Here is a 25,235-nt window from a genome sequence, read left to right on the forward strand (position 1 = left end):
TGACCACAATCAGCTACTGTGATATAAACTCCGTTAAGGTGGCCTCCCAGACTTGGCTACGTTTTTATATAGAGCAATACTATGGGTCTATACTGCTAAATAAAACGGATTTCCTCTATTATGAGACATAGGTACAGAGCCATCTACGATTTTTGTAAGTTGAACTAAGTGTTATCTTCCAGCGTATAAGAAACCGCTTTGGAAAACTATTTCAGTTGGGTGTACTTCGCCATGTTTAAGAGAACAGCTTTTGTGATAAGAAGCAAACAATCGAAAAGTTTAATACAATGACGAAGCCTGGCATGAGACTCCCACTCGGCAGTGTTTACACCACAATAATCGATTCCAGCCACCTTCTCTTTCAGTTTCAACGCATTTCTTGTATATTTTCGCGAAAAGTTTCAATGCGAACACTAACAAGCATTCTACCACTTTAATCGCCTTTTCAAAAAGTTTATAATGCCATTGTAAAAGTATACCGTACCGTTCAACGTTTTAAAAGATTACGTGCCCCTTTAGCTATCACTTGCCCAAAACCTCGTTGCAATATATGAATCGATTGCAAAATAAAAGGGGCGTTACGTCTTACGTACTCACCCTGTATATATATAAATCATCAGGAATAACAACAAGATCTGTGTTTAACATCTTCTTCGTAGTACACATCACGTCAGGGGCTCTAGTATCTGGAACAAGTTATCTGATTTTACAGCCACAGTTCGCCAGTTTCAGTTTCGAAATACAGGATGTAATATGAAATCTTTAACTTAAGTCCAACACTGCCTTCACGAACAGCTCACAGGTCAAATCTACCAAAGTCTCTGTGCATTGTAACAATATGACACTAAATACGGATTACAGAGTTTTAGCTTTTAATGTGTAGCCACGTTACTAAGAGACAAGTTTAGGTCCAGCATTGTCTCAAATCGAGCGACCCGGAAAAATATGACATGTCTGTAACACGTGTCAAAGAACTGATTCCTTATAGCTGTTCCAAGGGTCGCCTTACATACACTCAAATTTCTTAATATGTAAGCATTATGTTTTTCTTGGGGAAACAACTGTTCGAAAAATTTGATAGCAGAAGTGAACAAAGTCTCAAAAAGTTTTGAAAAATTGGAAGTGTCGGTTGTTGCAAGCAAATTTTTTCTCAAATTCTCACGTATTACCGTCTTTTAAAAGTAAATGATCATTTTTCTCATATGAACGAACAAGCTGCAAATGAAGTCGTGTTAGGATATTTCTAACATGGCATCACAGGGGCATAACTGAGCAACATCATGATGTAATCATTATTCTGTATGTCGGAATATCGAACAACTCATTTTAATTATTCAGTGGAATCACTCCATGCGAGTTATTGATTTGTGGCTACGAAGTGAGAGAGAAATCATAGCTTTCACATTTTTATTTCCGTGAATGTGTACTCGGTAATGGCTGCTCTATCGATGTAGCACTGAGATAAGGTGGGATACTGTTGGCTGGCTCTGAGCACTATGGGACTTAACAGCTGTGATCATCAGTCCCCTAGAACTTAGAACTACTTAAACCTAACTAAACTAAGGACATCACACACATCCATGCCCGAGGCAGGATTCGAACCTGCGGCCGTAGCAGTCGCGCGGTTCCGGACTGCGCGCCTAGAACCGTGAGACCAGCGCGGCCGGCGGTGGGATACTGTTAACCTGACACTAAATAAGTGAGAGGCAGATTATGGCAACCAGATAACATTCTTCCAGAGAAGGCTTCCGTGTCGGTGTCACTATGTATTATACAAAAGGAAACATGTCTCATTTTGGGAAGGTTACAGGAATCCGTGTAAAATTTAGAATACATTATAAAGGTTAGTCAGGAGCAGTTTGTTTGGAAGCAGGCGCCAGCGAATGCAACACAAAGCCGATGTGACTGTAGCTCGTCGCTCTCGAGCCGAGGTACCCGCGTGTCAGGTATCAGTAGGTAGGGGAATGGGGATTCACCAGTGTGGGTGGCTCCACTTCGACCCAGCCCTCCCACCCTCCTCTTTCACGGAATGTTCGGCGTACGTGAATCTTCCACTCAAACCTGTAGTGCGTAGGCTACGCGAGGGTTGCGGGGGCGCAAGAACTGCAGGCCAGAACGGCGGGTGGAGGGTAGAAACGGGTCGCACGCGCGCCGACGCCGCTCGCTGATTGGTCGCCGCGGGCTTCGATAGCGTCCCGGGCGCTCATTGGCGGAAGCGCGGCGCGGCACCAGGGGTGGGGGGCCGGCGTCGGTAGGGGCCGGCGCAGCGCAGATTATAAAACAATTTGGCCGGAGCGGCGGCACTCGCAAGTCGACCTCCGGAGCCGCAGGCGCAGCGCAGAGCAGCCCAGCCAGCCGCAGCAGCATGGTCCGAGCTTGTGCACAGCTGGCGCTCACCGCCGCCACCCTGGTCGCCTTCTGCGCCGCCCTACCGCAGACTGTCATGGCCATTGACTTGAGTCGCCTGTACGGGCACCTCAGTGCCAAAAGGAACGGTGAGCATCTCCCGCGACAAGCACCACAGTGCACCAACAACGCACAGAAACTACGAGCTCGACAATGATGTATCTTACACTGTTGCTCACTGTTTCACACTTTGTTGGTCTGTTTCTTTCCTTTTTTTCTTTCCGTTGTCTTTTCTTTCTGTTCTCGACGAGCCACCGAGCACGTGACGACGTCATTTTGCTTTTAATTGTCACTATTTAACGTTTGGAGAGTGATATTTTGTGTTCCATTACTGTCTAATGCCTTTCAGGGTAATGCACACCCTGCGTACAGCACTAGCACGTAAATCTGGTATTGCAGGATAGTTGTATTTTTTACCGATTTGGTACTAAATTCATTAAATATATCGGTAACAATAGGAACAATCCTTATTTAACGCAGCTGAGCATTTATCACTGACAGAGTTTGGTACACACGCAGATTAGATTCAAATGTCTGTTACTGCTACCAATGTACGCAGGGTATCGACACAATACAGAGATAACAGAAAACATGTCAGTAAATTGTGAAGTCTTCACTAGCTGTTATCAATTAATCAGCGTTAATCTTTCGTTTCATGTATTGTGATTTGCTCAACTATCAACTTTTTTCTTTTCTTCTTCTTTCTCTCTCTTTTCACTATAAAATAAAATAACAGAGAATACATTTATATGTCATCACAACAAATTTATATGTACATAACAGATAAAAGTCTTGAAACACTATTGTCACACTTTGTTGCACTTTTCTTGCACCTCACTGCACCCGTACCCGTTACAGCACCTTCTGGACAACGCACCTCACTTCGCACCGCACATGTGATCGCATGCATGGGAAATGTCTGCAAAAACGATGTGGAACACTTCGTAATTTATGTCCTAAAATTTAAGACTTTGTTGCATTTAAAAGTATATATTAAGCATTCTGTGCTGATTGTTATCTAACGAAATTATGATGCACATTGTAAACTGAATATTTTTGATATCTGTTAAAAAAAGCTTTTCGTGTCTGAGAGGGATAGCCTTTTCAAGATGAGTTATTTAAAACCAAAGAAATAGTATAATGCTGTGGCAGTGCACGGGCAAGTACATTTTGTGCCAGCGAATTTGTTGTAAGTAGCAATAACTGAGACGACTGTTTCCAAATCACATGAGACATTTTCGACCAGCTGGACTGTGAATGGAAGAGAACAACAGGTGCTGGAAATGACAGTCTCCTGCCTTTTACCTTGGGATGATTGAATTAAAGAGCTGGTCTAGGGGAGAGCTTCGTCTTAAAGGAGATATGAGTTACTGGATAGCTTGGGAATCACAGCCTCAAGGCGGGGATCGATAGATCCTGGAAAATAACCTGACCCCGGGGATTGCCACGGCGGGAGCAACAGTTGGCCTTCTGCTGGCTGGTCTTCCCGGGCAAGCTCTGGCGTTAAAGTTGATATCCTACTGCCATTCGTTGGCCTACGCCTTTCTCTACAAATTCCCTTATCAAATAGTCCCACTTTGACAGCAAATATTGTTTTATATGTAAATGACTCCATACGCGACGACCTGGCAACTCTACGTACCTGCATGAATCGATGAGAGGCTCTGATAGTCGATGACAATTTGCCAGGTACCGTTGCGTATGAAGTCCGACGTGAAAGAACAAGTTCAGAAGCCAAAACTGGTAAGTACGAACCAATTTAATTGTAAACTACTGGTAATAATTTCTATACTATTACTTTTTACGAGGAAGATGAGTCAATAAAAGCATTTAGAACGTAATATGCGGATAACTGGCCTTCACATTGAGCACAGCGTACTATTGCAACGTACATACGTCGGTGCGTTCGCATCGAAAAACTAGGGTATTATGATAATTGGTCATCTTTGACAAGCCATTCCTCAGATATTTTAGGTATCAGTCACTTTTTTCCTCTCCAAATTTACTCCTGTAACTTGTAATCATGTTCTTGTACTCGATGAAGCGGTTTTTCCCATCTCATTCTAATACAACAGAGGAAAACGTACTGAAGATAGTTAAGTTAGGATGAGCTTATTCATAAGAGGACATTACTTCTCAAAACGTCTCCAGAAAGCTCCGTATCAATATTAATATCTGGTAACATAAAGAATAACCTAAAAATCAATGTCATGTCGCTCATGTGGACGATGGGTTGGCAAAGTTGACGAATCATCAAAACATATGCAGCCAGAACAAAACGTCTCGTATAACAAATCAGTTCTGCATAAAACCAAGTGTTACGTTGTAAAATTTGATTTAGGCGCAACAATTCATTCAAAGCTGTTACTTAAAACGACGGATTGCAGTAAGGCCTAATACTTCGGTCAAGCCCACTGAAATTTTATCCTACACTTTATGATGTGGTGTAGGCAGTCGTAGACTAGCGAATAACGACGAAAAAAGCCGCTTAACGTGCGCGTTCTTGGTTATCTGTCTGAAAGCTAGAATCTGCTGTTGGTCTTGAAGGCAGCTGTAGTTTGGACTGCTGGAAAGAAATTCTGTGACCGGGCCAGTCCTGCTCTGCAGGCTTGTCTTCAAGACAGGCATCAATCGTTATCAGCGAGTGGCTTCGCAGCCCACTGAAAAATCATTCTTACATGCACAGGTATCTCTGAAACATCGAAATATTACATTGTTCCAATCACAACTCTAACGTCCACTTAGACACTGAATAACGCATAATTGGTCGTTTCCTCAAACAACTAGCTGTGCCGTTTTTTTCCAACGTTCCAGTTTCCTAGAAATGAAAACCTTTTCACAATTTTCATTGACGTAAGTTTGGTGGAAAAAATAATATGTAGAATAAAAGTACACCTTCATGTTATCTAAGGTCATCATTAAAACCTACTAGTTATATCACAGACGGATATTAGGAAAACAATAATTTCTAAAACATCCATGGGGCTCGATCCGAAACACTACTTAACACTTAGTTCAATGATTTACTACACCAGTATTTTTTTTATTATAATGATCTTTGTTGATCTTCCACGGTTGCTGCAGCTAAGCAAGTACCACGTAACGGGCAGTTTCATCGGCGATGATGAAAAGTCTCACTCTTTATATAGTTTACTTTCGTACAGAATATGGAACACTGATGGAGAAATGATGATAATATCTTCCTTCGTGGTGCGCAGCATTAGGTAATTTCACCCTATTTTGCATGCATACGCACCACCACAGGCACTACTACGCACGTACCACTGAAATCCTCCTGGTACATTACGCAAGAATTTGGAGAATGATGCAACCTCTGCTGCAGATGAAAATCCATACTTGATTTATTGACACAATAGTGCTCAGTAGTTCTGGAACAAAATGATCGTCATTTACCTCTTGCACTGGCATGGTTTGCTAACGCACCAAAATTTTTATTGGTAATTTGTTTTAGCATGAATTGCAAAACATTTACGATTCTGTACGATAACTGTGCTGATTTCATTCAATTACTTTACTGAAGTGTGCATGAATGGAAAAATTTTAAGAAAGAAATGGTTAAGATGCGTGAAATTCAATCCTATTTTTCCGTTGGAGATTTTCCGTAAATCATACAGCTATGTTTCAGTGTGTAATAATCAGATGGTTGCCAATTATTAGAGATTAGAAAAGAACGATGTCATAATTACACTCTATGTTTGAATGATATGGCTATTAGGAAAACAATAATTTCTAAAAGAAGGACATGTTATATCAATAGCTTAAAATTCAGTTTTATGTTTTCACAATAGATTCTTTTACCGAAGGGACAATAAAGACGATGTCTGTTAAACACTGGGTTCAACAGTGAGAGTGAGTTACCCACAACGCATCTTCTGTATAGCAGATATTACAGGAAAGAGTTCACACTGTGCATAAAACCATGATATCATTGCGGTTAGCTATACAGGATGTTTGTTTTAACTTGAGACAATAAATATCCCGAAAACGACGTATGGTACCAAAAAACGTTCAAAGGGAAAAGCTAGTACTGCTCGAGCGTTTGGGATCCCTATCAGGTCGGATTGAGGGAGGACGTAGAAGCAATTCAGAGGCGGGCTGCTAGATTTGTTACTGGTAGGTTTGATCATCACGCGAGTGTTACGGAAATGCTTCAGGAACTCGGGCGGGAGTCTCTGGAGGAAAGGAGGCGTTCTTTTCGTGAATCGCTACTGAGGAAATTTAGAGAACCAGCATTTGAGGCTGACTGCAGTACAATCTTACTGCCGCCAACTTATATTTCGCGGAAAGACCACAAAGATGAGATAAGAGAGATTAGGGCTCGTACAGAGGCATATAGGCAGTCATTTTGCCCTCGTTCTGTTTGGGAGTGGAACAGGGAGAGAAGATGCTAGTTGTGGTACGAGATACCCTCCGCCACGCACCGTATGGTAGATTGCTGAGTCTTATGTAGATGTAGATGTAGTATTAGTAAAGAGGACACCTGTCTGTGCTATACCATATCTCCGTGTGCGGGGTCAGCTTTGTACGTTCAGATGCGAACTCCCATTTTTTTTTTTTTTTTTTTTTTGCATATTCGGATTCTACGCCAAAAAAAGTACAGTTTACTGAAGTCATTGTTTCCCATTCACTGTAGATGGCGCTGTAAACGACAAATACCTGTTTTCACAATTAAGAACCGACGCATTTGATTCTACATTTCATTTACGATGTAAATGTAAACCTTTATGTCCTGCACTTTACTCCAAAATAGATGATGAGGCATTGAATCGCGATTTGACTGGGCGCTAGATAGGTAGAGGTGGGCCGGTAGCGTGGCCCGCCAGGTCACACTACCTTACGTTGCTGGGTTTTTTCTTGTGTGGGGTATCTGAAGGAAAAACGGTATGCAGAAGTACCTACGACCCGGCAGCACATGACAGAACGTATTAGAAATGCTTGCACAAACATTCCACCACACACGATTTTACGTTGTGTACATACGTTCCAAGCACAAATTAATAAATGCATCGAAATTGAAGGCCATCAGTTTGAGCATTTATTGTAAGTCACAATTATGGTGGGATACAAGGGGACTCACCCAAATCAAGCACTCGAATGGTGAGAGGCAAGAAGACTTGTCGGTATCAACAATCCCGATGGGAACAAAAAACTATTATGTCCATGATGTTGTTCTTGGATGACGCTAAACGTAGTTTCTAACCAGCCTATTGAAACGGTTAACCATAATGCGCTGTAAAATAAAATTTGCAATACTAATATAAATTTAAAATATAAATATCAACTGTTAGAGCGCAAGGTATACATTTACATCGCAAATGAAAAATAGAATCAAATGTGTTGGTTCGTAATTGCAAAAGCAGGCACACTTCATATTTGTCGGTTACAGCGTCATCTACCACGAATGAAAACAATGCTTTACATAAGCCGTACATATTTTTTGGCGTAGAATTCTAATAAGCTATGAAAATTGAGTTTTCTATTTGGAAATACAAAATTGACCGTGCCTAAGCATGAGGAGTGGTTAGTAGGTGACCAGTTGTAGCACGGACAGATGTCCCCTTTACTAACATTAACCTTCCACCTAGAACATCTTTTTCGTCCGATCCGCCGTTTTCGAAATATTTATTTATCTCAAGTTAAAACAAAAACCCTGTATATTCGACTGACAGTACCACATTCTGTGATACTTTCCCACCATCATTTGCAGCAGCAACTATAAATATGTTTGCTCCAGCTGGAAAGCATCGAAGATACCTTTTTGATGTAAAGGGACTTAGAGAGGTATCAACATCTTAACAATGTTTACTTGTAGTTTCTAAGATTATAATAAGAAATCGATGTATTACTATTTTAACCATGTCTTTTTAAATATTTTCTATTTTTTCAAGTAAGTAATAATATAACATTCTGAAATTCGGATTAATTGTAATAACTTATGAAAATCAACTTTTCCCTAAGTGTTGATGATATATAAAAGCATCTGAAAGTTTCATAATTTCGAACACTCGCAACATCGCATGAGGAAATTTCATTCAGTCCATCATGTAAATATGTTTAGTAGAATCATTTTTTCACTTGCTGTTCATTGCGCTCAAGGTTCACCAGAATTTTCTGAATAAACAAGGCTTCTGGATGTCCCACTATAATAATCCTCATTCCCCTCCTCACTTCACTTGTGAGCGTTATCCACTGTCATTCCTAGCTGTCGCCAAAGATTGCAGTGCATTCACATCCACTGTAAGACATTTTAGGCCGTTTTCGTTGCGTTTTCCGACGCATTTTAATGCAATAGCCGTATAATCTACATTCCACTGACCACTGATAGCAATGTTCTTGTATTTCTGTAACAAAAACAAAAACTGAAGATATTAAAATGAGAGATAATGTAAATCATGAGAAAAGGATACGGTACCGTCTCAGATTATGAACTTTACCCGGTTTCTGCAATATTTCCCACTATTTCTAGCTTGTAATGAATATACTGAACGCCCGGACTCTTCCATTTTTAACCGCCCCATAGCAATTAAGAAATATTTTTCGGCACTGGTCACTCTTTAACCAATTATGTATTTAATGTTCCATAAACTACACAGGGTAAATTTTTATCTGGTGTAGTACCATGTGTTACCGCTAGCGATCAGTTGTAGGTGGCGGAAACTCTTAAAAATGTAGGGAACACCTAACCGTCGAGAATTTCTTGAATGATTCTACGATTCAAAAATCATTATCCGAAGCAGTCACATTAACGACCCAAGCGACAAGCAACCGCGACAATTTCTGCAATGTACTACTACATTTAGGCATATAAAATTTACTGTGGTAGCGGTACATAAATTTTGAAGTTCGTGGTTATCACACAAGCTCTACGGTAATGCCGAAACAATGATGGGGCTTAAACAGGTCCTTTGCTGGGGTGAAAATCACAACCGGTTATTGTAATAATAGGAAACGTCTTGTAACGGCAACGTCCATCTATCATTGTTTCACTTATGCAGACATTATTAAAATGCTTACTGGGCGATATTACACTGCATCGGGTTAATTGAAGCGCAGAATAGATTTAACATAGTTAATCTGGAAAGAAAACTGAATTTGTCATTGGAACTTTAAACAGTGGATTGCAAAGTGATCTGTGCTTTATATGGGACACGGTACCGGGGTAATTTTAACAGGAAAGTGAAATGGAATACAATCCTTCCGGTCTACCAACTTTTAGCTCGTTTAAGCATGAATCAAATGAAGTTTTGACTCCGTCCCACTCAGGCTAATGAGAGATGCGTGGAATGAGACGTTTTCCATTAGGGCGAAACCTCTGCTTTGGATATATCGCAGTCGGCCGTTGTTCTAGGCTCTTATAAATACTTTCAGCGGGAAGCCACTCTCTCACATTACACTAGTATCCAATTACAGAGCGTTACATTTGATATATATCATACTGAACTGTATCATTCAATGGTTACGAAGCACCACCTCAGATTTTAGTATCCTGTCTAATATACATGAAATGTATTCGCAGTTGCGTAAGACGGGAAATCCGGGTTCGAGTCCCGGTCCGGCAAAAATTTTCGTTGTCGTCATTCCCTTATACAGCTTATGGTTTAAACAGTGGATTCATGCATTTCAAAACAGCTGTAGTCACCGCAGGGCCTAATCTGCGGTCATGCATGTCCGAAAGAACGTCGCATCGCTCTTTTCAACAACATAGTCACTTCACTATCATATTCCTGTCTTGAAAGCGAGCATTCGAGACGAAGCAAACGTTATCATTTACTTTTAACTGAACGAGTTTAAATACTTCTTAGTCCACGTATTATTGAAAGTTGTAGCTTTTATCATAGCTAATCTAGAGCAAATACTCTGAATTGCGGGGAGGGGGGGGGGGGAGGGGGGAGGGTGTAGAAGAAGGAGGAGGTGGAGGGGACGGGATTTACGAATTGGTGAGAAAATTATTAATTAGTCCCTAATAATGGTGCATACCGAGTCAATACAACTTAGTTCGACGGACCCGTCAGTATGTATAATGCTTAAATTCAATATGCACTGTTCCCATCGTTTCTAATAATTAAACAAAGAATTTCTAATAGAGCGTGAGGAGTGATCGTCAGTTATGTTCATAGGACTGCTTTTGAGAAACCCATTCCTACCTAGAACGACGGTGAAAAGTCTGTGGTAAAATCTAGTAACTTAATACTCAGTTAAATAAGCTTTTGATAAAATTACTCCAGATCGTTTTGTGGATATGTAACTAACATAACCTCCTGCTGCCGTTCACGGATCTAATTTCACTACTTTTCACAAAAAAACATCCGATAAAGAAATACGTAAGCGGTTCCATGTGGATTTAATATGTGAAATAATCAATTTTAAATTTGTGGTTTTAAGTCCTTCAAATGTTTTATAATTTTCATACTGTTATACGTGCTAAGAGGAGTATATAAAGACATCTGTTACCTATTTAACGTATACCTTCACAGCTCGATAGCGAAAATGTTTTATAATTTTGTGGAATATTACGCGCTTCAATATACTAAATAAGATGAAACTGCAGACAACTCCGCTACCTTCTTCAGCGCCGTTTCCATATTTTCCGTAGCTCGAAGTAACTATTTGAAATGTGCTTTGCTGCTGCCATCTAAATGCGGACTCTAAGTAAATAAGATGCCTCAGGGGAACACAGATTTCTGCAGAAAATTAATGTCCGCTTGTGCGTCTGTTGCGCATATATAATTTATTTGTGCTTTCATTGTACAAAAAAAATTGTAAAGTGTCACATTTACATGAGTTTAGACGTTTCATGAACTGTAAGTTTCTTTGTACTTTCATTCTTATATTAAATCCAGTTTTATAAAGTAATTTTATAATATATCCTCAATACCATTATCAGGGTCATTGCTGCCAAAGTATCATCGTAAACATTCTTTCGCAATGTTTCACACAAATGTATTTGATGTGTCGAATACATGAAGACGCAGCGCATGATATCAGAGAGCATATCATAGACAGCCCAAATATTCATGTTGAAATCTTACTTTCCTTGCTTTGTCCTTTAAGCCACAACCGTTATCTTTCAATTCTCGATCAGGATACAATTATTTGTATCTCACTTCCGTTCTCTAAAATCTTAGTCATTATGGGAGGAGATCCTAAATGAATAATGCGAGGTATTCTTTGATATTCCATACTGCTGCTGCAACGTCATAACGCTTAAATGGGTGTATAAAAAAAAAAAAAAACTAAATTCTACACTCTGTTCTCTGATTTTCCAATTTTTTTTTTTTTTTCTATCTATTCTGCTCGGGGCACTCTACACGACGCCTGAGCCTCGTATAATACGTTGACTGTTGATCATTGTTCACGCAGAGTTATGGCTGCGATGTTTAAAAAATGGGAAATCCTCGAGACTAGCGTAACATTGTTCCAAAATCTAAGTGATCTCCACTACTAACTGCCGTGAGTTGAAAGTTAATCCACCAACACAGAAGGAATAGTGATAGCTAATCTCACGTAACAGTGTAAGTAAATGGCAGAAATATTATATGCATGTTTTTTCATTGTCTGTAGTTAAACTGTGCATGACACAGAGGCCACAAGAACTGATGATACATTTTGTAGAGAACAGAAACTGCTAACAGTAAATAAAAAGTTTAAATGAGATCCTGACGGTGAAAAAAAAAACTGTTACAAAATTCCTAGTTCAGATTTTCTTGATTCGTCGAAAGTTGCGTAGATACTACTCTTGACAATTTCTTTAAAAGTTAATGTTTAATAAACCCGTTATATGCGCAACAGTAGGAAGGAAACAGCAATAGTCATGAAATCCAGCTTTTCAAAGAAACTGAAATCACGGACCTAGAGGCAAACTCTCTGCCTTCAGATTACCAGGCCAACTTCAATCGTGTAAGATCCTTTCTGCACAGTTTATAAAGAGTTACTTGTGGAATAACAATAATTTCATGTGAAAGAAACCTCAAGTTTCCCTCCTTCTCCTTATTTCGAAAAGTGTACGAAACCGCACACGAAAGGCGCGTATCATACTATGAAACATAGGTAGATTGTATCCTAATTGTCGTTGTCAGCATTGCAGGAGGCAAAACGCTTCTTTAGAAAAATGTTTCAGAGAATTTGTTTCTCGTTTGCATAGGCATATTTTGTGACACTTCGAATGCAGAGATCGTTTGTTTCATTGTGTCTGTTTTCTTAAATCACTTTATCAAATTACAATTAACTTCTGTATTATTTCCAGTTTTGAATTTGAACGTTTTAGTCATACTAGAATATTACAGATAGAAAGAGTCAGTAGGATAATGATATGGATACACTGCAATACTTTGTGTTTGTCTCATTTACACGTAAAGTGTGCAGTACATGTTTGAATATTTAAGTGCCACATTTGGTAACTTCCTGGTGAAATGCATCGACACATATGCCCCCCATAAAAAGTGACAAGGCTATACGCGTGAATTCTCCGCACTTGTATATGCGTTCTGACAGACTGACTTATAAGGCAAGATCCTGTTGATTGGGGCGTGTTCTTATCTTACTGATACCTGGAAACCAGCATACCCAGTAAATTAAAGGAAGATTTACAGTTTCCCGACAGTGATCAATTTTTTCCTATTTTACTAAATTACAACCAGAAATGAACACTATGTTCAGTGTACGACAAAGTGTTAAGGTGAAGAGGGTATGAACCACAGAAACTTGTCTACTATTTCAACAAAACAGAAACATGAACCAGATATTTACACAGCGTATGATGTTTGGGAACTGAAGAGCAAACCGAAGCAATGACAGTTCCAACACTGCGCTTTCCCTCATCGGCAAAGACGACGTGTATATAAAAATCCTACAGCTAAATTCCTTTACAGAGTTACTGCTGGTTGCATTATTCCGTAGACTACAACATTTTAACATGTCGATATACAAGTGTTGAGAAAATGTAATTCTGTTAGCAACGTGTGTAGTCAAGAATATATATGAATGAAAATAAGTCGAAATCGGATACGTGTCTGCTGTGATACAACCAATAATATTTGTTCCAGATAATATTCAGTTTGCGTCACTCTTTTGAGATATTATAATTTTTATTCTTTGCCTCTATCATGTAGTTTCTCAACATTTTAACATTGTTGTAAACAGGTTCCGCATTGAGCAGGATTTAGATTATGTGGACATAAGATCTAAATCATTTTGTGGGTCTCTCAACCCGTCTTATTGAATTCTGCGGGAATTCCACATGTGAAGCGGACGATATTTCTTTCGCTGTCCCTGGTATCATCTATGAATATATTATACGTCCTTTAATCAAGGGAATATATAGCCACAAACCTTCTCTCTTGTTTAATACAGATGATGATCTGATATAAATATATTGAAAAAAGAAGCAAAATCACGCAGTAGCGGTAAACTGACAAGCCGTGACTGAATTGAACGTAAGGCGGTAAATTACAAATTCTCTTCGCCGTATGAGTAAACTGACATTTTTAAGTTTCTAGTGGAAAAAGATCTAATTTTTACAATTAAGACGGGATGAAACTGGCATCAGCATAGCCCCTACGTTAATTTCATATTTATTAATTTACGTTACAAAATTTCAGATTGATTAGACTCCCTTTCATGAATATTTCGCCTCCGAATGGGCATCGCTCAGTGGAAAAGTCAATGTCACAGTTCGTTTATATTACACATCTGTCCTTTATTACCAGCATTCTTTCATTTAAAAAAATAACTTTTATTGCCTCACTCCCTCTCTTCATTGATTTTTCAGATACTGTTAGCGCAAAATGTTTGCGTGTACCTTGCACATACATGTAGGAGCGAAACTCGTCCCTTTTAATTATCGTCATATTGTCTATGTGATAGAGTTTCATTTTCTCTTCACAACAAGCTTACACGCGTAATTCAATTATACAGTTTGCAGTGCTAACAATTCATATTGATTACCTTATGACGCTACAAGGGGGAAGCTGTCCCTTAATCAGATACGGTGTAATTTATCAACTGCGCCTGATAATCTAATTCTTATTGCTGTTGGCTCGTATTCCGCACAGCTATATGGTGAGCTCAGCTGAAGGTACAATCTAACTTCGTAAATGCCACTTACGTAAATTTGTATCCCTGCGTGTATTTCAACCAGATTTTTCGTAATTGGGAATTGGGAATGCCGTTCATTTAATCTGGAAAGGAACAAACGAACAGCGTTTGAATAAAAGTGAAAGGCGTTTCACCCTTCACGATTGCGCGTTGTTTTCGCAGAACCCTAACATTTCATTCATTATTTCCTTCTTGCTCCTTTGTTACTAGGGTTGCTAATTTCCTGTGTGTTCGGAATAGTACGAGCGTTCTGTTTCTTGAAATGCGCGAGTAAAGCTACTCTCCTAAAACGAAAGGTCTCTTCTTCTCTTTATTGTATACAGTATCAAACATGACGAACAGCTAAACTTTCTTTACAGGAGGGACACTGATTTGTGGCTCCTTCTACGCTTTTTGACGTGAATGTGGGCCTGGATCGTCCATCGAGCCAGGATCCTCTGACCGAGTGAGGTAGCTAATCACACACGATCGTCATTCGGAAAGAGCCGAACTGAAAACCCGTCCGACCATCCAGATTCCTGTTTTTAGTCTTCTCCGTCAATCGGTTAAGCTGAATAATGGGAAGGTTGCTTCAAGAAGGTCGCCGCCAATTTCTTTCCCCATACTTGGCTAGTCTATGTCTCCTCCATCTCTAACGTCTGTCGTTGATGAAACGTTTAATTCTAATCAGCCTCCTCTGCCATCCTTTCCAAGCCACTGACAAATGTTCTCACCGTTTCCATCTCACTAAGAGCTCTCAAAATTTGTTCCACTTTCTTAGGTGCCCTGTCAGTTACCTGTGGAAAACATTTTCAGTGAGATCTTTTACCTTAAGAGATTTGGCAAAATATTCTGGTTCAAGTCCCCTCCCAGCACGCAGTTTTAATCTGCCAGAAGTTTCATAATACTGTACACGTCGTTCCAAACTGAAAGATTCATTCTGGAAGTAAAGTTTCACATTCGGTCCGCATAAGGTGTGTTACCGTGTTGGAACACGACAATGGGACAGAATTCTGTTACTGCGTTCGATACTGCCAGAAAACATCACATGTGACACAAGGGGATTCAGAGTTTTCGTCAACAGTCTGGATTTATTACGATGTACTGATGCTGTAGATATAAACCTGTAATTAAGGAACATCATACACACGAATGTGATATGCTGTATTTGGTACATTTCTAATTAAGTTTCTAATAAGATAGTGCACACTCACATGACGCTCAGAAGGGCCATGTTCTCGGGGAATAGCACAAAATTCTTCTTGTTTGACGTGCCAATTTGCTACACACGTCGTTGAGAGAATGTATATGTCTTCTGATTGCTAGTCCTCTGCCATTAAATTTCAATGAAACGCAAGTTTATCCAGTGAACGAGATAAACAATAAACCTGATACAGCCCAAAAGCTTATTGATGCGACATAACATCAGTTCATAGAATGTGAAGCAACTCTGATTATATAGCGGTAATTTTATAGTTATTGTATCAAACTTTAATCCATTATTTATATTCCCATTAATAATTTCTGGTGTCATAATCAGTTTCACTCTAAATATTCAGACGATGTTGCAATTTATTTCTGTATAAATGTATTTGTAACTGAATAGTGCTTATATAATGAAGTATGGGCCAACGCGAAAAATCTTTAATTAAATGAAACAGTTTAACTATCATACACGTCGTCAGGGTATTATAATAATCCCGGCGGAGACTGCTGATATAATAAAATAAATGGCGCCTAAGGCGATTAGAGCTTCCCGGCAGAAGGGGCCCGGGGACTGTCAGCGGTGAAGTATGTGGCGAATGCATTAGCTGATTGAGTTAATACATCGCAGCCCTCTCCGACTTGAGTGGCGGTTAGGGCGACGGCTCCCCGCCTCTCCCTTCCGACACCGACGTTTCAGACGTTCAAGTGTTTGACAATTCCTATGAAATCGAACACTGAACAGTTTCTCTGAAGTCAACTACAAACGACGAAGAATTGTGTAAAAAGTAGTATTCTTTCACCACGTGATTAATAAAAATCAATAGGTTTCAAAAATAATTACTATCACTAATAACAGAAAAGGAAGGCAGGCAGGAAATCAACGTCTTGTCATCAACGTGGCCGTTACTGACGCAGCGCAAGCTGAGTTTGACAAGGATTGGGAATGTTATCGACGACCTTCCGTTCGAAAGAACGATCCGGGAATTAGTCTGACGTAATTTAGAGATACTGCGGAGTACCGAAATCTGAATCTGGCCATGGACTTTTGAACCCCATTTCTTCCGAACATGACATCTTTCGGAAAATCGACAATAGAACCAAAAGGTGCCATACAACACATTTTATGTGGGATAAGAACAAGCCTTTGATTTTTAAGATGTCTGCCTATAGTAAATATTTAGCTCGGTGTCAAAATAATATCATCCTGAACTTGTTCCCGTGGAAGTACCATTTATCTCCCAACCTTCCATTGATTTTTACTCATTGTGCACACAATGCAACGTAATATTATTTCCATATATAGAGAAATATCCAGCAATCTCACTGATTGAGGTGAGGTAGTGGTTAGCACAGTAACTCGCATTTGACTGGATGACCGTTCAAATCAACGCCCGTACATTCTGATTTAGGTTTTCCGTGATTTCCCCAAATCTCTCCACGCAAATTCCGTGATACTTCCTTTGAAACGGCACCTTTACATCCAAGCTTGTGTTCCGTCTCTAATGACCTCCATTTCGACCGGGTGATAAATCTCAATCTTCCTTCCTTCCTTCCTTCCAGTACTCTCCCGGTCTGGAGAGTATGAAACATTTCCCGTCTTCATTAAAAAACAAACCCTTGTATAAATAGCCTATATCGTTCATGTAGTTGCGTGATTTTCAAGTTCATATCATAGACTGGCACTATCCCTCCAACTGATACCACAACGAAAATAAATCGACGGCATAACTCTAGTTTTTGGGATAAAACTTTAAAAAAACACTTCCGTTGTGAAACTAAACTCTAAATTAAATATTCGTACCTTACTCTTCGTAACTGTTGTTTTTATCTAATCTGATGACGTTTCATGAGATAAATGAATTCAAAGACCTCAAAAATTGGTAGTATGCCGTCTCCAGCATAGTCAACACGAATCATTGTCATTATTCTAAACAGAAATATGTCAATTTCTCAGTCTGAAACTCTCTTGCGGATGACGGTTCAGCCACGTAAAAGTGGTAGACATGGCAAACATAAGCTGAGTTAGCGTCCACTTTAGTAAATGAAATTATCTGGTCAAATAGATTGCAGCAATGGTTAGTTTTCTTAGCACTACTATGTAAATATAGCATACTATGATGCATCTTGAATGTAGTGAATATTCCAGACGGTATCTAATGACTGTCTTGTTTCTAGTCATATTTACTCGTACTTTAGTATAAAAACTCTGTTACTAAAATAAAAGTGACATTGATTTTATCGCACTTATCATTCGTATAATTTTCACGAGGTGAAGCTGTTTTATGTTAATGAACGGCAGGTAGAAATTATGTCACCCTTTATCCAGGATATTGGTATATACTTGATAATACGTGCAAAACTGATTTGATTTAGGATCAGTGACCATTAATTGACTGTTTTTAGCGTCCCTTGTCTATTTAAAAAAAAACTGACTAAGCAGCTATAAGGTGAGAATACGTCAGACTGAAATTTATCCCTAGTACACAAAAAAAATCAAATGATTCACAACGAATTTTCTGCGAGTAACAGGAAGAGGATTGTAACCTGGTTCCACAACACCCTGACATAGATCTTATGGAGATACTTATATTGTAATAAGAGAGAGCGTTGTAAATTAAGAGTCTTAGGCCGAATGAACTGGGGTAAAATATTATTTCGTGATTAAAAAACATGCCAGAGCTATGTGCAGTTTTAACCTGCCCGATATACTGCTACACTCTGGTCGGACCACGCTGTAAAATTGGAAGCCACATCGGGAATCCAGCCAGAGATAAAAGCCGCTCGTTGCTGAAATTCCAGTGATTCATTTCTGTTACTGTTACAACTGAGCTATATACCCGCCGTGTATACGTAATCAGACTAAAATGCATATCAATCTACATAAAAGGTGAAATACGCTCTACACGGTTCTATTGCTATTGACTCACGGTTACATGAGCAGATTTGTGATCTGTAATGACACTTCCTTTTGACGTTCAGACAGAAATTAATTTATATTACCTCTCATTCATTTCCCCTCAGCAAAAGCAGGACATATCGAAATAACGTGAAAATATACAAAACATAGACACGCAATATAAAGTCGGACACATGATGTTCAGGAGGGCAGTAGTCAAAAGCGAGGCAATATGTCAGCACGTTGTACTTTGTCAAATAACATGACAGTTAGTCGACGAACATGAGTAACGAGGGATGTGAAGCCGACTGCTCGTTTCTTATGCTTCTTTGCCTTTTTTTAGTAAGACTTATAAACTCATCTCGGAAAAGGCGTTTTATACAAATCGGCAAGGCAACAATATTAAATCTCGTATACTGAAAACACCCCGAAATAATATTATACGGAAGACACTTGGTCTATTTCAGACATAAATTACCAATAAATTACGAAGCTTGACCTCGATTCACTGGATGACGTGATTTAAACTAGTATCTCACTAACAGTTTTGTATTACTTTTCGATGTCTGCAGACATTTGGTTACCACAAATCGCGCATAGTATCTTTTACTTTTACTACACGTTTCCTTAACACACTAACTCCAGTGGCCCTGATGTCGATTTGCTTTCCATCGCTTTCTAATGTAGGTCTACGACCTGAATCACTGTACCATTATTTTTGGATTAATCGAAAAATTTGTTGTATATCTGTCGGTTTTGTGTTTTAGACATATGGTGATGTATACTTTATTGTGTTAAAACGAACTAAAAACAAAACAGTGAACCCACAAGTTCTGAAGAGGCGTTGCAGAAGGTCATTACGTTGTCACCGGATTTGTCTGTTGTGATATCGTTGGACTTAAGTTTTTTGGATAGTAAACTTTGATGCGACATTTGCTCTTACTTTAGGCACAAACACTTAATATGGAAATAGTCATTAACGGTTTTAGACTACCTTCAGACTCTATATCACAAAGGCTGCCTTTAGCAAAGAAAGCGTTCAAAATATGCTAAATTTAGTACTGCACATCTTGTGAATTCTTTGTTCTCCAAGTCCGGTCTATGCCGTATAGAACTTGGTAAGCTGCCAAAGTATGACAGAAATTGGTTATTGTTATTGTCATTCTATGTGATTGTGTTAAAAATAAAATAAATTTATCTGAGTCAGTCGTTTTCTCTGTAGATACAACAACGTTTTATCTGAAGAAAGTTCGATTTTAGTTGTGCTCTGGTAATTTTACGATCTTTTACAGCTGTCCGCATGAGCTATTATATGGTTTCCGTCAAACCGACGTTGGTCGCGGGGAAACCTTTCATTATTTCTTGGTAGTGCCCGCAGTTTCTTTTTCATCTGGACGATGCTAAAGTTTCTGCCAACTTTATATCAGAAATTGCTGCAGCTAAAGGTTTCTGTCCTTCCGGACTGAGGGCAGTTACACGGCCTCTGCAACGTCTATAGCGGACGTATACTCACCATAGGCTTTTAGCGTGTCCCTGCCGCACATCCGGAGACCGGTTGGCTCGCCTGAAGATCGATTCGGACGTTCGGCTCCGGGGAAATACACGGCCGCAGATAAGAACTTGAGCCCCTGTGTCTGCACCGAAATAGGTTTCTTTGAGTGACGAATGGGGCCTTCCTTGCTGACACTGAAATTCAATGCAATTCAGTTCTTGTTACCGCTGGTCGTCATCAATCTTACACACGAGCAGGCTAAACATTGGTGGCATTAATGCAGCGTTATAGAGTTGGATTTCAAAATATATGCTTCTCACATGTGTTTGGCAAAGGAAGGCAGTAGGAATAAGAGATTCAGCAATCAGTGTTAAGTGCGTGACGGTACCGTGCTGCTGTCGTCGCAATTACAAAATTTGCAGATTATGGTTAGCAGTAATTAGAGTGAATACACCTGCAGAACACAGTAGGAAATTACTTCCAATAAACAGCGTATCCACTGTAGGATAACGAACAATGCCTTTATCGCCTACGTAATTATATGAAACTTTATGGACGTAAAAGCTACATTAATTAAGATGAAGAGTTCATGGACCAAGAAGCTTACCCAGGATTTACGGAAGCAACCCATAAAATTGTTCATTTTCAGCAACGATAGTGTTGCTTGGAAATTACTGAACTGACATAGAAGAAATATATGTCACCAAAATCCTTTTCAGCATTAGACTGTGGTTCCTATTTATTTTTATACGTAGACATATGCTAGTTTCCTAAAGAATTTTTGGAACACTGACTCAGACTATGGAAACCTATGAACTTATATTAGTAGAGGAATTACCTGGAAAGTTTTGTGATTTAATTTCCAAAAAAATGGAAACAGTAGAGAGATAGAACTTCACATGAAAATTTATTCATATGGTTCGTAACGAAAGAATGATACACACTGTATTTCGCAAGAGGGAAATTAAGAGCACTGGGTATGTCCTATGCATGACTTCATTGAAGGAAATTGGTAACGTACTCTAAACTGTGGCTGAATTAAAATAAATTTAAATACAATAAAAATGTATAATAAAAAATAGATGATCTTTATAGGAATGGTGGAGAATCAGATTCACAAACCACAACTGCGGATTACACACTAGGCAAAACAGTAATAATAATAATAATAATAATAATAACCAAGATGAAGCCTAAGACACGAAGCCGACAAGAAGAAAGGACAGAGGACCCGAAACAGAAACACAACGAGCGAATAAGGAAGTTTGGGCAGCAAGGAATGCAGAAAAAGGATTTGGCCATGTACTTTAGCCTAGCTGCGCTCTTTATGGGTAAAACACCAATAATAGTAACAATAATAATAATAACAGGATGTACCATTAGCCATATATTAAGGCTTCTGTACAAAAATATCATACCGGAAAAGAGACAAAGGCTGTCCTCTTGGTCTAAACTATCAGATATCTTAGGTTTTCGGCTAAATTATCTAATTTAATTCATGAATAGCTAAGAAATATAATATTTTAGTATGCTATCATCTTTTGGACTTACGTCTGGGACAGAAATACTCCATGTGCTGATATGTCGGTTGTTAACGTTGCAGCCATCTTCAAGGCAAGTCGGTGACTGAATTCTGCGTCTCTAAGCGTCCCTATTTATACTCTGAAATGCTAAACATTACGCGACGCAAAGATATAGCCTATTCTGGAGTAAAATACGCATGCGTCACAGATAACGCAATCAGAACAACAGCACCAGTCACAGATAACACATATGTGTCTAAGATAAAAAAAGTATTAAGCATCAAATTAGCAACACTACAGTGTTTACATAAAAATGTGATTAATTAATAAAATTTATGATAGGTGTTGAAATGCCAGGCAGCGAAGAATCAGAACCGTAATTCCTTCTACGGCACAGACGTGAAATAATTGGGTTCAATGAACTTTTGAAAAGGCAATCCTTGTCTCAGTTGAGCAGGTTGTCTGCCAATAGTATTTACATTGATTTCTTGATTGCATACTCCCAATAGGATGAGGCTGTGGCAAGTATCACGACTCTCCAATAAGCCACGGAATGACAATGGAAATAGAACATTCAGCCACTGCATAACTTTTATCCATGACTGGTGCTGTTCTGCGTTAAACAGTCGAAAAATTGTCTGAGGACCATACAGCTGTTGTTTAAAAGACTCTAACATAAATGAAAATGGCAAAAAACTTAAATTCGTACTAGGATGATCGCTTGAGACGTATTTGCAAGAAATCCTTAATCATATGATCAACATTTCATGTAGGAAACCAGCGGAATTCTAGTGAGGTCATCTGAGATCAAAGAATGAACGCCATTTACAGTATGGTAAGTTACAATTTTCCTGGTGACAGTCCGCTAAGCCGTTGAGAAGTGAGTGGAACGACAGAGTAAACAGGTTCGTACGTACCAGTAAAATACGTATAGTGGATACGTGGTGCTAAGAAATCACAACAGGTGCAAAATAGTCAAGAATCAGAAAAGCCTGAACTACCGTAAATGGAATACTGCCCATGCCGCTAGTTATTGCAAGTACAGAGAGACAGTCTAAGGTAGAAAACCAAGAAACGGAGACTAACGAAAGATATTACAAACATTCTGAAAGAAAAATGCTTCCATACACTGATGTCACACTGTGGGTACAAAGTCAGAAAATTCGATAGGAATTATTCAACTGATGACTTACAAAAAATAATAATTACTGAACTAGGATAAATTTTAACAATAACAACAGCAACAGCCGTGAAACCTTATATCTGACAACAAACATTTTAGATTATGGACTGAATAAGAAACTCTGAGAAGATGGCATCAGATGAACGTTTGTTATATAGAAAAATATAGTATATATGTAACAGAAGCTTAAATGTAAATAAGCGTGTAACAAAAGAGAAAAACTGCAAGTACAAATGATAAAGATGGTATTAAATTAACGTATGGGATTAATGACATTTATGAAAATACTGAAATTTATATGCAATTACGTTTTAATGCAACGTGCTACCACAGAAATGGAACACAGAAGACAGATGTAAATCTAAATAAAAATGAAGAGCGATACTTTGCGACATAACTTTGCGACATAAATAGGCAAACTTTGCCTTTAGACGTGATGTTCGTATCTCTCAAATGTTATTCACACTGACAGACGACTGAAAAAGCACTAAATTATAGACGAATACGAATTATAGTTAGGTATTAAGCTATTTACAGCGGAGTTTTCTTTACAGAGATTGAACTGAGAGCCAAAGAGATGGGAAAGAACCAATTAATAGTCATATTGTCGATGTGAAATTTAAATTGTGATTTCGTATATTGATGTCAGTATAGTGCCGCGACGTACCCATTAGAGAATCAGGATCAGTTAAGATACACGATATAAGAACAGAACCTCAAAATTTGACTGAAAATCGAGAACATCGTCTTTAGAGCACAGCAATAGCTCAGTTTGACAAGTAGTGGGCAAAAGCAACAACCGTGACAGTTTCCAAGAATTGCAGCGGTCTACCCATTAGAGAATCGGGATTAGTTAGGATACACAACGTATGAACATAATGTCAAACTTTGACTTAGAGTCGAGAACGTGATCTTCAGAGTTGCAGCAATACCTCAGTTTGATAAGTAGTGGGTAAAAATAACAAACCATGACACTTTCCAGGAACCGTGATTAGGGAAGCCACATGTGAAAAAATTTTAGGTATTTGGATGGCGATCTGAAGACCCACCCCTCCGGAATGCAAGTTCGGTATTCACTTCGCTAGATCGTACTAGACGACTATAAAGGAAACATTACTGGTTCGAGGTCTAGTGAATGTAGCTTAAAAGAATAAATTTGAGTCTATACAAGAGTATAACATCAGAATATACATCTAAGTTCATCCACGAAGCTAGTTGTTGCGACCAAGTTTCATCACTAATATCAGCCATGACCTTCTCCATTATTTTCGAAGGAAACCTGTTTGCTGGTCTATAGCTGACAGTGTACAGATCGTGGACAAAGACGTGTTAACACCACAAACGGTACAGACTATCATCCGTAATACACTGTAGGAAACCCTCTGGCATTCAAAACAGCTTCCAGTCGTCTCGGATTTGATAAATATCAGTTATGTAGGGTTTTCTAGGAAATACTATACCTTTCTTCTGGCCAAATAGTAGCAAGTTGTGGTAAGATGATGGGGGTGGATAGCGATTACTTACTCCTCTAAATAGACTACAAACGCTCAACAGTAATCTGTTGACTGTGGTGGCAAGGGGAGATCCGACAGTTTATCCTCGTGCTCACAAAACCAGGCGAGCTGTGTGAGAAGCGGCCCAGTCGTCTTGGAACACAGCATCAGTCTTGGGGCTGCACCATGGGATTGACCTGATCAGCCGTAATGGTCACATGATAATTGTGCGACCTAGCACAGTACCCATGCGGCCCATGGAATATAATGATATCGCTGTCCAAATCATCAGTGAATTCCCGAAATGTTTCAGCGTTGAGACTTAAACTCGGCCAGGAACCGTGTGCAACCAGACACAACCGACCAAATTACTGTCTTCTCTTGTTCCATACTCTAGGGTTTATGGCTTCACCACCACTTACTCCTGTTACTGGCCTTTACATCACTTACAGGGTGTTTCAAAAATGACCGGTATATTTGAAACGGCAATAAAAACTAAACGCGCAGCGATAGAACTACACCGTTTGTTGCAATATGCTTGGGACAACAGTACATTTTCAGGCGGACAAACTTTCGAAATTACAGTAGTTACAATTGCCAACAACAGATGGCGCTGCGGTCTGGGAAACTCTACAGTACGATATTTTCCACATATCCACCATGCGTAGCAATAATATGGCGTAGTCTCTGAATGAAATTACCCGAAACCTTTGACAACGTGTCTGGCGGAATAGCTTCACATGCAGATGAGATGTACTGCTTCAGCTGTTCAATTGTTTCTGGATTCTGGCGGTACACCTGGTCTTTCAAGTGTCCACACAGAAAGAAGTCACAGGGGTTCATGTCTGGCGAATAGGGAGGCCAATCCACGCCGCCTCCTGTATGTTTCGGATAGCCCAAAGCAATCACACGATCATCGAAATATTCATTCAGGAAATTAAAG

General features: G+C 39.2%; 1 protein-coding gene across 2 annotated transcripts in view; it reads left to right on the plus strand.

The window, feature by feature from the left end:
- Positions 1-2,298: 2,298 nt before the first annotated feature.
- Positions 2,299-25,235, plus strand: part of LOC126470305 (IDLSRF-like peptide) — a 232,013-nt gene continuing 209,076 nt past the window's right edge. For both annotated transcript variants that reach the window (XM_050098075.1, XM_050098076.1), the window contains exon 1: positions 2,299-2,495. In XM_050098075.1, coding sequence (XP_049954032.1) covers positions 2,366-2,495 — 130 coding nt within the window. In that variant the 5' untranslated portion in view covers positions 2,299-2,365. The remainder of the gene's footprint in view (positions 2,496-25,235) is intronic.

The sequence above is a fragment of the Schistocerca serialis genome, chromosome 3 (genome assembly GCF_023864345.2).
Source record: "Schistocerca serialis cubense isolate TAMUIC-IGC-003099 chromosome 3, iqSchSeri2.2, whole genome shotgun sequence".
In the NCBI taxonomy this organism is placed as follows: domain Eukaryota; kingdom Metazoa; phylum Arthropoda; class Insecta; order Orthoptera; family Acrididae; genus Schistocerca; species Schistocerca serialis.